General features: G+C 40.1%; 1 protein-coding gene across 4 annotated transcripts in view; it reads left to right on the forward strand.

Annotated features, from left to right (window-relative positions):
• Positions 1-14041, forward strand: part of agap1 (ArfGAP with GTPase domain, ankyrin repeat and PH domain 1) — a 93628-nt gene that overhangs the window by 43578 nt on the left and 36009 nt on the right. For all 4 annotated transcript variants that reach the window (XM_077568705.1, XM_077568714.1, XM_077568690.1 and 1 more), the window contains one exon: positions 9575-9679. In XM_077568705.1, coding sequence (XP_077424831.1) covers positions 9575-9679 — 105 coding nt within the window. The remainder of the gene's footprint in view (positions 1-9574; positions 9680-14041) is intronic.

Raw genomic sequence — 14041 nt, forward strand, 5'->3', positions numbered from 1 at the left:
TAACAATATTTGAATAAGTTTAAAACTTTAAATATGTGTGCCAATTTGTTTTTGCCCAAAATAGAAATCCCTGCTAAATGGTTGTATTTTATTCAAGGCTGATAGGTTTTCATTATCTATGAAATTGTTTTAAGATGCAAAAAAAATTGCATGCCATATACAAATTTCTGGCTTGGCTTATTTTTAAAAATCGATGATCCTATTGATTATTCCATCAAATAATCCCCACTCCATAAAAAAAAAATATTTTTTTAAATTTTATTTTTTGTTAATTTACTAAGATTGAAGGTGAGTTGAATTGAGTGGCTATAACTACTCATTATTTATTATCTTCTGTACGTATGCATTATTAAACGCAAACAATATTAGCCTATGCTAAATGGTTAGCAGTAGTGATTAACATGAGCGCGCTAGCGATTACATTTAAGGTAAACAAACACTAACCAGGATTTAGTTCACACATACATTATTACATATACACGAGTTGAATTGAGTGGATAACGACAAATGATTTATTATCTTCTGTGCATGAGCATTATTAAACCCCAACACAATTGACCGATTAGCATTAGTGCGCTAGCAATTACATTTAAGGTAAACATCATTACATCTACACTAGTTGAATTGAGTGGATATAGCTACTCATTATTTATTCTGTACATATGCATTATTAAACACCAACAATATTAGCCTATGCTAAACGGTTAGCAATGGTGATTAGCATTAGCGCGCTAGCGATTACATTTAAGGTAAACAAACACTAGCCACCATTTAGTTCACACATAGAGTGGATGTAGCTACTAATTGTTTATTATTTTCTGTGCATGAGCTTTATCAAACACCAACACAATTAGCCTATGCTAAATGGTTAGCAATGGCGATTAGCATTAGCATGCCAGCGACGGCCATTTAAGGTAAATAAAGACAAACTACTATTCAGTTCATGCATACATCATGATGCAAACATTACACATGTAATAGTGTCTTAAAAACTCGTTTTCATCCGACTTTTTGTTGTTGTTTTTTACTCTTTTGATGTTATTGTAATAAAGGACAATTCAACGCTATAAATAATACTATAAGTACGAACATAAAGTGAAGATGCGAACCTTTGGACTGGTGAATTTTGCTGACGCCGCCCACTGTCCCTGAGATAATAGTTTACCCGACATACTTCCTGACATGGGACAGCACTCGTTCCTGTAAGGAGGCGATTAGTGCTGTAATTGGCTCTCCGGATTGCAGACGAGTACGGGGCTGGCTGGTTTTGACAAGTGCGCTCGTCCCCTCTCGGCGCCGGCTGCTTTGTCAGGAGTTAAATTGCATGGTTAATTCGGATGTTATTTACCCTGTAATTCATTAGTTTGGGCCGCCATTGGCGGCTCGCAGGCTGTAATTTCACGCTTGGCAATAAAAGATGTCTCATAATCTGCTTCATTTAGCAGCCAAAGAATTTAATGAAATTAACTGTGGCCCTAATTAAGACGGTGAATATTAAAGACCTGCTATCAAGGCTTTAACGAGGGTGACACTATCCGCATTTCGCCGGATCCGAAAAATATCATTTCCCTGTGAAAGGTTGTCACTGCTCGGAGCCATTTTGGCCGTGATGACATTTTTGTCACGCACACTCACCCCTGCAAATGAGATTTTGCAGGGGGCGTCGCTCCCATTTTAGTCGCAGGAATAATTAAAACATGGCGCTCAGGCGTCAATCAAAGAACATACTCATTACGCCTCATCTCCAGTTTTTGTTTGCCACGGGCTTGTCGCATGATGACCGCTGATGGCCCGAGGGTCTTCGTGTTTTATGTCTGCTAATACACTAAAACTAACTAACTGATGCAGTGAGCTTTTGGGTTTGTCATTCTTTGGTCGCTCACCTTGTCCTTTGGGGGAAGTGACCCTTTGTCAACTTCATTTTATCTTCAGAATCTGTTTTTAGAAACAGAAAGAAAAATCTCGACGGTACAAAGTTTGTGAAAGTTTGATCCATTTTGTTGATCGCAAATCAGCCGTCGTAACCACTTGGCCACGCTGCCTGCAATCTCGGCGCAAGCACACACGCGGCGTCTGAAAGCATGATGGATGAGCTGCGATGGCCCGGCGCGATAGAGGAGGCAGCGTCCAGCTTCCCTCCCACCCACTGTCACCCCCTCCCGGTCTGCTGTCTAAGGGTGACACCTCCAATTTAGCGTCCTGCTCTTGTGGGATTTCCATGAACAAAAGGGCTGTGGCCCCTCACGGATCTGTCCGCTCTGCGGAAAGCGTGTCCTCCTCCGTCTCGCAGATTGAGCGCCTCTCTATCTCCTTTTGGATCACACTCGCGAGGGTCCATTGTGTGAGGAACATCCGGGTGATGGAGGCTTTAAATACTCTATTAGTTTATAGTAGATCAGGAGAGTTCATTTTAGGGTTTGACACAAAAGAGGCTTGGTGGTGAGCTCACATGATGTGGTGTTTTGCTTAAGGGGCCGCTTGGTAGGTGGGGTGAAAAAAGCATCACTGCAGATTGCAGAGCAAAAATAATTGTTGAGTTTGAGACAGGTTGTTGAAGAGATCCTAATTGGTCCCCTGAAGAATCTCTCAAGATGCCTTTTTGCTAGGTGCCAACAACATTGCGTAGCCATCTCACTATGTGGTCTCGATGGCTGTTTGTTTATTTAGTACAGTTTAAAACGAGTTCAAGGAGGGAATGAGTCCCGTACAAGCCGAATGAAGGGCATGTACGGGATTCAGGGATGTGATTTTTCCGCTAATTCGCGGAATTCCGCTTTTTTTATCTCCCCCCAAAAAAAAAAAAATTCCGAATTTTTATTTTATTTAATTTTTTTTTTTTTTTTATAGTAGTTCATTGTGTATGCACATGACTCCGACAGATAACATCTTCTGCTATAACAAAGACATTTGTGGTATGCTCTAATATGAGTTACTTTTCATTTGGTCATGATACAATTATTTGTTCATGAAATTTGAACTCTTCAACATTATTTATGTGTTAACTTAGTAATCACATTAGTTAGATATGATGATATTCTCAGTGATAGTTTTTAAAAGCAAAGGCAGTCCAATGTTTTTGAATGTGACTGATTTTGAGTTGACTAAAACTGCCATTTTATATGGGATAGTTCAATATACATTGAAAATTTATGCTGTTGTTTTGTCTATTTCTTTGTCATGTGAGTGCATTGAAAGTACTTAAAAACACGGAAAACCCATGAGCGAGTGCCAGCGGCCCCCAGACCCCCGGCTAAATTTTCAGATAATTTCACTTTGGTCAAAACACATCCCTGGGGATTCCACTCCATGATCTCAGGGTCATATCAAATGAAAATATTGCCGGATGGCAGTAAAAACATGAAGACAAAATAAATTCAATAGAGAAGAGGAATATACAGATTATACGAGGCACACAATGTCATAGTTGAGATTTCCTAGCAATTGGTGGGAAAGGGAAATGTAAAATAGCTATGACAGCTCAGGATAAGATTAAATGTAGCTCCAGTCACTTTTTAATCTTTTGAACTTAATCTTAAAAATCTCTTCTGGGTTATCAGTAGGTTGCTCAAATATGCCAAATAGGTTGCAGCCAAAGCAATATCACAATAATTCATGAATTAACTGTGATGCAGGGTTACATGAGCAATAGATGTATCAGGCGATAAAGATTTTTTTCAAAATACCAAGCATTTTCGTTGATCGTGTGGTTAGTAGTTTGACATGTTTTTCCAGTTCAGAGTTGTCCACAACACCAACCAAATATTTGTTATAAGGTACTTGAGAAATTTCAGTCCCATTCATTAATATTTTAGCTCGTTCTCTTTTAGATGGGGTTTATTTTTACCACAAAATATCAGGTAGTTACATTTTTTTCATCATAGCCATTTTGACGGAAGCAGCCCTCTTTGCTCCCGGCTGTTTTACTGGATTTTGACTCATTTTGCCAGGCCCACAGAATTGCGATAAAAATTGCTATAAAAACATTGAACCAACAAAAGGAAAGATTAGAGTCTATTTCTATCTGTTTCCGTTCTGCAGAAATTAGCATTAGAATATGAGTTTCATAATTATTCACAAATCTGTTTAAAACAGTGGGGAAAAGAGCCTTTTGCATAATGACCCTGGTTGATCTCATACTCTGCTGCCACCTGCTGGCCGTTTTTGTAACTGCCATTTCTCCAACCATTCTCTTCAGTTGAGAGGCTGCATCAAAGCCTTCTGTATGCTCATAGAAAAACGGTAAAAAAAAAAAAAAAGAAGAAGTATAAATGCGTTTTTGGGACCATGACAATATTCAAGATAGAACATTTTGATACGTTTTTGGGAGCAAATGAGTTGAGGGTTAGTTTATTAATCTGAATCCAGTTAAAAGCAGCTGCTAATTCTCTATTTACGCATACAGTCAGAGATTTAATGTCATCACCAACAGCTAGTAAACTGTTATCATCCGCAAATAATAATGAAAGAACATTACTGTGAGACGTTGGCAAATCATTAATATACTGTCAATTAAAAATAGTAAAGGGCCCTTATTTAATGTCATTCAAATAAGCAAATTGCTCTCTTGTTAAGGCTAGGCTAGATTTCATTCTATCTTGTGTAAGACATGCAATATGCATAGTGGGATATACAGTAAAGTGAAATGAAATATCTTCATCCCTTCACATTTAAAAACATTCCAACCAACAAATTGTTGTTAAAGTCAAAGCTACATTCAAGAAACATGGAATGTAGCAAAAAAAAAAAAGTTATGAGTGACCATTTAATACAACATGAAATGAAAAACTTATTCCATTGTCCATTGTGGGTTTTTCAACACAAGGGTCATAACAATATCGAGAATAAGCTTTTATTCTGCATCTTCATGTGCCTCGACATTGGAACGATGTTAAACTACTGCACTACATAAACGTGCTTGATTATTTAGAGCCGATTCTGGGAGCACAAAGTCGAACACCAAATTTGTGACTTCCCAGTTTTCTAGAACACAGCACAGGCCTATTCACCATCTTTGTCTGACACGTGTCGTGACTGCTGCACGACCCCCAGGTACGAGCCCGATGTGTCATCTAATGAATGACCTCATCTCTCAGCTTCCCGTCAACAAGCGACCTTTCCTAAGCACTACTTCTTGTCGGTCTTTATTCACAGTCCAGCTTCCTCTACCTGAGCTTAACTGTGACGCTCGCCAGCGCCTTTGGACATTTTTGGACGCTTAACAAATGACATCATCTCCCCATCAGCCTGCCCCCCCCCCACCTCCCCCCCCAGCTATCGACCTTTTCCCAAGCACTAGGCCACAATACTTCATGGGGCGGTGAAGTGCCAAGTGAGTATATCTGAGGACATATTTATTTCCCCGCACCGAGACCTTGTGTGCCGTCATGACGGGCTGCCCGCTCCTGAAGGCGAATCGCGCCGTGTGCGTCACCCGGCCCGCAGACGCTCTTAACGAAACATATTAGCCATCAGCGTTCAGTTCGCCGCACCCTCATGCAAAGTGATCGCGTGGCGTGCATCGGAAGGATGACTCAAATTAATCAGCGGATGTCTCCTGTCCCAAAAAGTCTGTGGGACGGACCGGCGTGAGGAATGTTAGCAGTGAAGCGCCCACCCCACGTCACTGCAGTTTTGTACCCCCGAGTACTTCTTTGCTAGCGAATGTATGTACGAGGTGTATCCAAAAAGTTGGCTTGATGTTAGCAAAGCATCTGTGAGCCGACTGCCAGCACTTTCTGCACATCAAATTGAGCTTTGTGCGCCACAGAGAACCCCGCTTGTTCATTCTACTTGCTCTTCATTTGGAGACAGCGGAATCACAAAAAATGTGGAAACACAGCAGTGACTAGCTAAACCATTCCTAGCTAAATAGGCACAATTCACACACAGGCAAATAAGATCCTGTTGTCCACTTATCAGCGCTAATCTCTCACCTATCTGTATGGGTTGTTATAAGAATGTAAACATTGGTCCTTAGGCTGATGATGCAGAATAAAAGTGTGTACTTTGGGAGGGGGGGGGCAACATACAGTGGCATTTAAATAATTGTGCGGGGGAAGAGACTGATTCAGATCGTAATCACAGTAGACTTGACTAGTGAGAATTTTGCAGACATCCACCAAGTAGCAACTAACATCTCTAGAAATCCTAATTCAAATCACCTACCAATTTGGTTTGGATCCATTTTTTTTATGGGCAGGGTTTCTGCAGATCATTAGCTCATTTGCTCCCAAAAACGTATAAATACGTTCTATTTTAAATATTACCATCCCAAAGATATTTATGTGTTGTTGTTTTTTTATCCTATAGTATACACAAGGCTTTGATGTAACCTCTGAACTGAAGAGAACGCTTAAAGCAATGGTAGTTATTACAAAAACGGCCAGCAGGTGGCAGCAGAGTATGAGATCAACCAGGGTCATTTTGCAAAAGGCTCTTTTCCCCACTGTTTTAAACAGATTTGCGAATAATTATGAAACTTATATTATAATGCTAATTTCTGCAGAACGGAAACCGATAGAAATAGACTCTAATCTTTCCTTTTGTTGGTTCAATGTTTTTATAGCAATTTTTATCGCAATTCTGTGGGCCTTGCAAAATGAGTCAAAATCCAGTGAAACAGCCGGGAGCAAAGGGGGCTGCTTCCGTCCAAATGGTTGTGATGAAAAAAATGTAACTACCTGATATTTTGTGGTAAAAGTATGTGGAGTATACGAGATCAACCAGGGCCATGTTGCAACAAGCTGTTTTCCCCACAGTTTGAAACAGATTTGTGAATAATGATGAAACTTAGCTATATTCTAATGCTAATTGCTGCAAAACAGAAACAGATAAAAATATACTTTTTTTTTCCTGATGAAAGAAGAAACCCTAATCTTTATTTTGGTAGCTTCCATGTTTTTATAGCAATAGAACACAATATTCTGTTTGCCTTGCAAAATCAGTCAAAATCCAGTAAAACATCCGCGAGTGAAGTGGATTGCTTCATTGATATGATGTCCAGAGACATTAAAAATCTAAATACAATTGATGTTAAAAAAAAAAAAACATTATTGATCATGCTTTATTTTACATACATTTTGCAGAAGAGTCACTATAACACAATTTAGCAATAATATATGTGGTAAAATTTGTGGTTGTAGTTTACAATTAATAAAATGGCCGGAGTCTACGAGTTGCTGCCTTTATGCTCCAAATACTAATTGTTTTAAATTTAAAAAGAAAAATGTACTGTTTCTGTCACCAATGCCCAGCATGAAACACTAATAGCATCTAGAGGACGAAAAACTACCTCAACACAAATTTATGACTCAATGATTCACACTCTTTTTAACTGTGAAGTGTATCTTTTAAACTTGAAATAACCGCGTGAATTACTATATAAACGGACTAAAATATACAACCACATTTGTAATTGTTAACCATTTTTGTCCACTTTTATTTTAGTTAAAAGGAGTATGAGTAAAGTGGACCTGCTTCTGTCACTTTAGTTTGAAATGAATGGCGCCGCTGTTATGTGAGGATGTGGTGTTTCTCCTATTATTTCACTACAAATGTTGGGTCAGCCTGGGCCTGGTGCTCCTTCATCCCGTAACCACTGGTTGTCTTCATTCAGTTCATTTCATCAAACAGTAGTTGTCTTAATCAAAGCTGAGCCTTGAAAGCAGCGCCGAGTGTGCTTCTGCCCGTCCGTCTCAGCCGCCGGCCTCCTCCCTCCCTCCCTCGTACCCTCCTTCCTGGGTGTTGCCGCCGCCGCATGCCCCCTCCCTTTACGGCTGGACTCTATTAATATCCTGTGTCGGCGTGTTAATGTTGTTGAGGTCCAGTGGAGTGACACGCGTGGCAGCACGGCTTTAATTGCTAATCAGTGGACAGTTTTATCCGCTGCCGCCGCCTCCCATTACCCCCCCGTCACTCCTCCCCTCGCCGTGCCGCTCTCCCCCGCCATCTACGCGACCTTCGTGCTCTCTCACCTAATGAATGGAGCACAAATGAAGTGTGGGCGGCGGTCGCCCGGCCTCGCTGCTCAGTCAGCCGCGGCTGATGCGCGTAGGAGCGGCGAGCGGCAGAGAAGCGGCGACGTTAACAAGCCCGAAGAGGGAAAAAGTCAGACAATTAAATGACGTTGGCAAATGTCGTAAGCTCGTTAAGGCGCTCGCGTACACTGAGACGGACAATTGCGTGATTATGCCACTAAATGCACTCAGACTCGTTAGTGGATGCTTTTGATTGAAGCGTTGTCTCTTGACGGGAACAACACGAGGCCGTCACTAACATGAATGGATTTACTCGACGTGTGTCATGCAGGATGCATCCTACACACCATGGAAGGTTTTAAAAAAAATAATGAAATAAGGGACAGTGCACTTTTGTGAATGTGAATTTCAGTATCTGTATATCTTGTTTACTTTGTGTAAATACGGCAGATCGTAGTGTAGTGTAGTGTATGCCATTTTCTGTCCTTTTGTCCCTTTGGAGCTGAACATAGCGTTATATCGAAAAGATACGAGGCTCGTGGTGTCTGGTCGGTGCTGGATTTCACTTTCCTTTCTTTTCTTTGGTCCTTTCTCGGGTTTCCTGACGGCCTCACGACTCTGGCTGGAAGTGTTCGGTTTAGGGAAACGGTATGGGATTTGTATTTTTTTTATAGGTTTTAGGTGAACTAATGAACGCACACACATACACATATTCACCCACATACAAAAAAATATATATATATATATATATCAGGGATGTGATTTTTCCGCTAATTCGCGGAATTCCGCTTTTTTTTTATCTCCCCCCCAAAAAAAAAATCCGATTTTTTTTTTTTTGTATTTCATTGTGTATGCACATGACTCCGACAGATAACATCTTCTGCTATAACAAAGACATTTGTGGTATGCTCTAATATGAGTTACTTTTCATTTGGTCATGATACAATTATTTGTTCATGAAATTTGAACTCTTCAACATTATTTATGTGTTAACTTAGTAATCACATTAGTTAGATATGATGATATTCTCAGTGATAGTTTTTAAAAGCAAAGGCAGTCCAATGTTTTTGAATGTGACTGATTTTGAGTTGACTAAAACTGCCATTTTATATGGGATAGTTCAATATACATTGAAATTTTTTGCTGTTGTTTTGTCTATTTCTTTGTCATGTGAGTGCATTGAAAGTACTTAAAAACACGGAAAACCCATGAGCGCCGGGGGGCTGGACCTAGCTGGGTGCCAGCGGCCCCCAGACCCCCGGCTAAATTTTCAGATAATTTCACTTTGGTCAAATCACATCCCTGTATATATATATATTTTAAAAATAAAAAATAAGGAGAGCAATGATGATGACATGTCAAATCGGTAAAATTACCGAATGAACAATACTGAGCTCTCCAGAAAAAAAAAAAAAAAAGATACGCGGCTCGCTTATGGCAGAGATGCATAAAAAAAAGAATTTGAGCAAATTGACAGGTTGCTCGTCGTTTCTGTCGGAGCTGCCGTCGTTTCAGACACGCGTCAACTTATCTCATACTTGTCACATACGCCATCGTCTGCTTTGACATTAAGTGTTATTGTGTGCGCTCGTCCGCAGGGTATGCTGCTGAAGAGGAGCGGCAAGTCCCTCAACAAGGAGTGGAAGAAAAAGTATGTGACGCTGTGCGACAACGGGCTGCTCACCTACCACCCCAGTCTCCATGTAAGGATTATTCCTCTGTTTGCTTGATGATGCCATGTTAAAAATGGCTTTGTTTATTGCTGTCGGTTGTGCACGCTTACGTATGCACATTACTGCTAATTGATAATATTAAATGAATAATTTCTCATTTGTAACACATTTGTTCACACTCTCTTTCAGTGATAGACCGATATGTTGTTTTTTTTTCCCCAGGGCTGATGCCTATTATTCGTAAGCAAGGAGGCCGATAACCGATATTTGGAGCCGATACTAGTTGCCGTAAATGAGAAAATATCAGCATAAAAAAAGAAACGTTGCTGATATGCCATTAAGCGTGTTTGTGAAAACAACTTTCCGCATTTTCAACATGATGACTTTTCATTTCAACATACAAAAAAGGCACAGCTTTATTTTAGAATTCTAACAGGAAAGTAAATAGTTTTCCAAAATTTTAACCTTTTTTTTGTTTTAATAAAAACAAAGTGCAATGAGTTCCCAGTGTCAGCAGCATCTCCTATAGAGTTAAGGGACATTTTAAATAAATAGATACATCAATAAAAAGTTCTTTGAAATTAACCAAGTTTTAAATTGATCTCTTAAAATAGGATCTCACTGAGTGACGAATACTTACGAAATTTTGGGTTTTCTTTAGTAAAAGGCTTCAAAAGATCTTCGCAAATGGTGAAAATTTGTCTGAACATTTCTTTTTTTGTGACAAAACTGCCAGTGAACATCTTTGCAATCTTTTGCAACATTTTACGAATCCTGATGAAAAGCTAAAATTTCCTAAAGTTCATAAAGCCAGCTTTATCTGCCGTCGGGTTTCTAAAAAGGCCCATGCAGAATTATTGTCAAAATGCCAAATATTGACACCGATAATCAGCCTGGCCAATAATACTTTCGTGACACGTTTCAGCTGTGACCAGGTCATGGGTCATTTTTCCTAATTTCAGGACCCACACGTGAATGAATGTCATCTGCCAGCATCGTTTTTTCTTCCTTCATTTGTGTGTGTGTGTGTGTGCTTGTGTCACTTTGTTTAAACAAGCGAATGGGGTTACGTCACCCTGTGACAGAACTATGGAGTCAAACATCCCTTAAGTCAAGGTGAAGCACGGGAGCCGAGTGGCTGTACCCTGAGGTCGTGGGTTTGATTCCTCCCGGCACGTTCTTCTGACACACTTGAGCAAAGCTTTGGCGTCCATCTGCGACGCGAACAGCTGATGCAGTAAATTGGTGCAAAAAGTCATCACTTAACACATGAGCACACGCAAAACGCCTCCAGCACCAAAACACTGGTTTTCCCGAGTAGCTCGCCGTCAATTAGCATGTTTGCGGAGGCTAATCGGATGAAACTCAATCAGCGCTGCTAATTGCCATACTATGTGCAAAGAAATCACATTAATGTCGCTAATTAAGTGGATGGAAATAACGCCGCCTTATTGGCCAAGGAAGTGTGAACCAACTATCGCCTTTGCCGTATTTCCGAGTCAACAAGCATCAGCCGACGCGGCGACGGAGCGTTTGTCGTGGGTCCTCACCTGTAGCCCTGCCCACGTCTCGTTCAACATCACACAAGTCATTTTTCCCCAACAAAACTCTCTTTTTTTCTCTTTTTTCTCCTGTGATGTCTTCATCTATCACACTCTGTATGGATTCATGCTTTCATCTGTGTCAGCACATATATTCTCGCACGCCGCGCTTTAAGCACATTTTTCTACTAGCATACACCGCGGCCACCTGCTGTGGACGCGTTCAGTCGATACACGTACGTCTCGGACACCTCGCTGTGAGACGACAACCGGGCCGATGATGAAAGCAGCCCCATGCAAATGGAGACTCAATTACCTCGGTCAATCTGTTAGAGGAATGTGTGTGCGTGTGCGTGTGTTCAGGCTTTACCCAGTGGGCTGCCGGCTCGATGGCTCTCCAGTGGCTTGTTAAGACGCCATCAAGAGCACTTGGCTTTGAATTGGCCTTTTGTCAGCCTGAACAAGAAAGGAAGTGTGTGTGCGCGCGCACTTGTGAGGATTAAAGGTTTAAAGCGGTCCAAGCGATAACAGAATTACGTATTAAACGTGGTTCAATTGATGAGCTTGAAGAATGCTATGAAAATAAGTCTTAAGGACATACATTTGACTGAATATATTTGACAAAACATTGAGTCTACATTTAAGTTCTGAAGTGGGCAGCAGTTGCGTCGTGTTTCTCATTGCCCACCCTCCTCACTGGGGATGTGAGGGTGGATTTAAGAAGTGCCCCTTATTCATCCAAAACATTTGTGCCGACAACGCAGCAGGTCCCGTGATCAGTTGCAACAGTCGTCTTTTGAATCGGTGGTCCACTTGAGCCCATCCAAAGGGATTAGTGCATCTTTGTTCGCTCCGTCCTCCAGCAATTAATCTGAGTTTTTTTTGTGGTTTTGCAGCACTGGGCATTTAAATACAAATTCAAGGGTCAATCTAGGGCTGGGCAATTTTGCTTAAAAATGAAATCTCAGGTTTTTTTTCTCCCCAATTTTTATATATATATATAATATAATATATATATTATATATATTGTATATATATTATATAGTATATATATAATATAATATATTAGCTATATATATTATATATATATATTATATATATATATATATATATATATATAATATATTATATATATATAATATATATATTTATATATATATATATATATTATATATATATATATTTATATATATATATTATATATATATATATTTATATATATATATAAATCTGCGATTGGCTGGCAACCAGTTGAGGGTGTACCTCGCCTACTGCCCGAATCCAGCTGGGATAGGCTCCAGCGCGACCCTTGTGAGGACAAGCGGTTAAGAAAATGGATGGATGGATGGATATATATAAATATAATATTATATATATATATATATAAATATAATATAATATATATTTATTTATTTTAAATATTATTTATTTTTTACGTAAACCAAAAACTTTTGCTTTTATTTTATCAGTTAACAACAGTTAACCCTTTTTCTCTTCTTGGAATTAATGTGAAAAACTTCAACCTTGAATCAAATACTTGATAAAGTGGAATTTTTTTTTTTTTTTTTTTTGCCAACTTTGTTTTAAAGGGATTACATCACGGTATTTTAAGCCCTTCCACAGTTATAATGATTCAATCTTACCTTTGACACCATGGTGATGTAATATTGTATGAAATATCAGGTGTTTTGCTGGTTAATGTAAAACGCCCAATTCAGTAAAACCCCGCCTCCGCGCCCCCTCTCGTCCGAGCCGGCTGCGGCTGGAGCGCTGCGTTCGAGCACTCCTCTGAATGGCCACGCAAGCCATCAATTCTTCAATTAACATTTGAAACAAAAGTGCTTCTTACCGCAAGAAATCGTAGTGGAGGAGGAGAGGGAAGTAGACAGAAACAGTAGACAGAGGAAAAGAGGAGGAGGGACAAAAAGTCAACCCTGTGTGCGTCACGAACCAGGGACCTGCTGCTTACAGGGCGAGCACGCTAACCACGACACCATTCGTTCTATTAGGTACAACAGCGCAAATTTTACTTGTAGTTTACACAAGTGTCAGCCAGAACCTTTTCTGGGAATTTAAGACAGCAAATTGTCATTTCAAATGTGAAGGATAATGGATTGCTTTGAATTCATTTGGACAGAATGTTAATTGATAAAGGCTACTTTTGCCACTATTCCATGGAGGTCTCAGAGAAAGTGGGCGTGCATTTAGTTTGCAGAGGCGGTGCGGGGGTGGGGCCGCACCTAATGACGTCATAAAGTGAGCACCCGCTCGTTTTCTCAGGTTGGGAGGGGCCGGTGCTTGGAGAGCAGAATGACCTAGAATTTCTCATAGAGGGTCGAATAGAGGAAAATGTTTTTGGTGAGGAATTAGCACTTTAACATGGCTAAAAGTTCCATAAAGTAGATTTTTCTCATTACTGTCCCTTTAAAAGCTAATCAGTGCTACTCAATATGACACAATTTGGCTTTTTATGCAGGAACCGAGGTCTGAGCTTGTCATCCCCTCCAACTGTCTGCTGATTTTACTAGTACAAGTACTGTTATGCAAATAGGGGGGGGGGGGGGGGCTATTTTGCCGTGACTTGGAATTTTCCTGTTTGCGTTATTTCATTGGCCAGCCCCCGGAGTAAGAAAATCGTGGCCTGCCGTAAATTGGCTATTTTACCGTGATTACAACGCTTCACCCCATTCTATAGATCTCCTTTCACTTTTCAATTTGTTTTGTCACAGAAAATAGGCTGTTATCAGTTTTACCAGCCCACTATACTACATTTCATAAGTATTTTATGTCGCAGATGCTCAAAAGTTGCCGTAGATCGGCGTTACGGGCACGGCGAGTGAAAGTAAGCTTG

This window comes from Vanacampus margaritifer, chromosome 1 (assembly GCF_051991255.1).
Source record: "Vanacampus margaritifer isolate UIUO_Vmar chromosome 1, RoL_Vmar_1.0, whole genome shotgun sequence".
NCBI classification, from domain to species: domain Eukaryota; kingdom Metazoa; phylum Chordata; class Actinopteri; order Syngnathiformes; family Syngnathidae; genus Vanacampus; species Vanacampus margaritifer.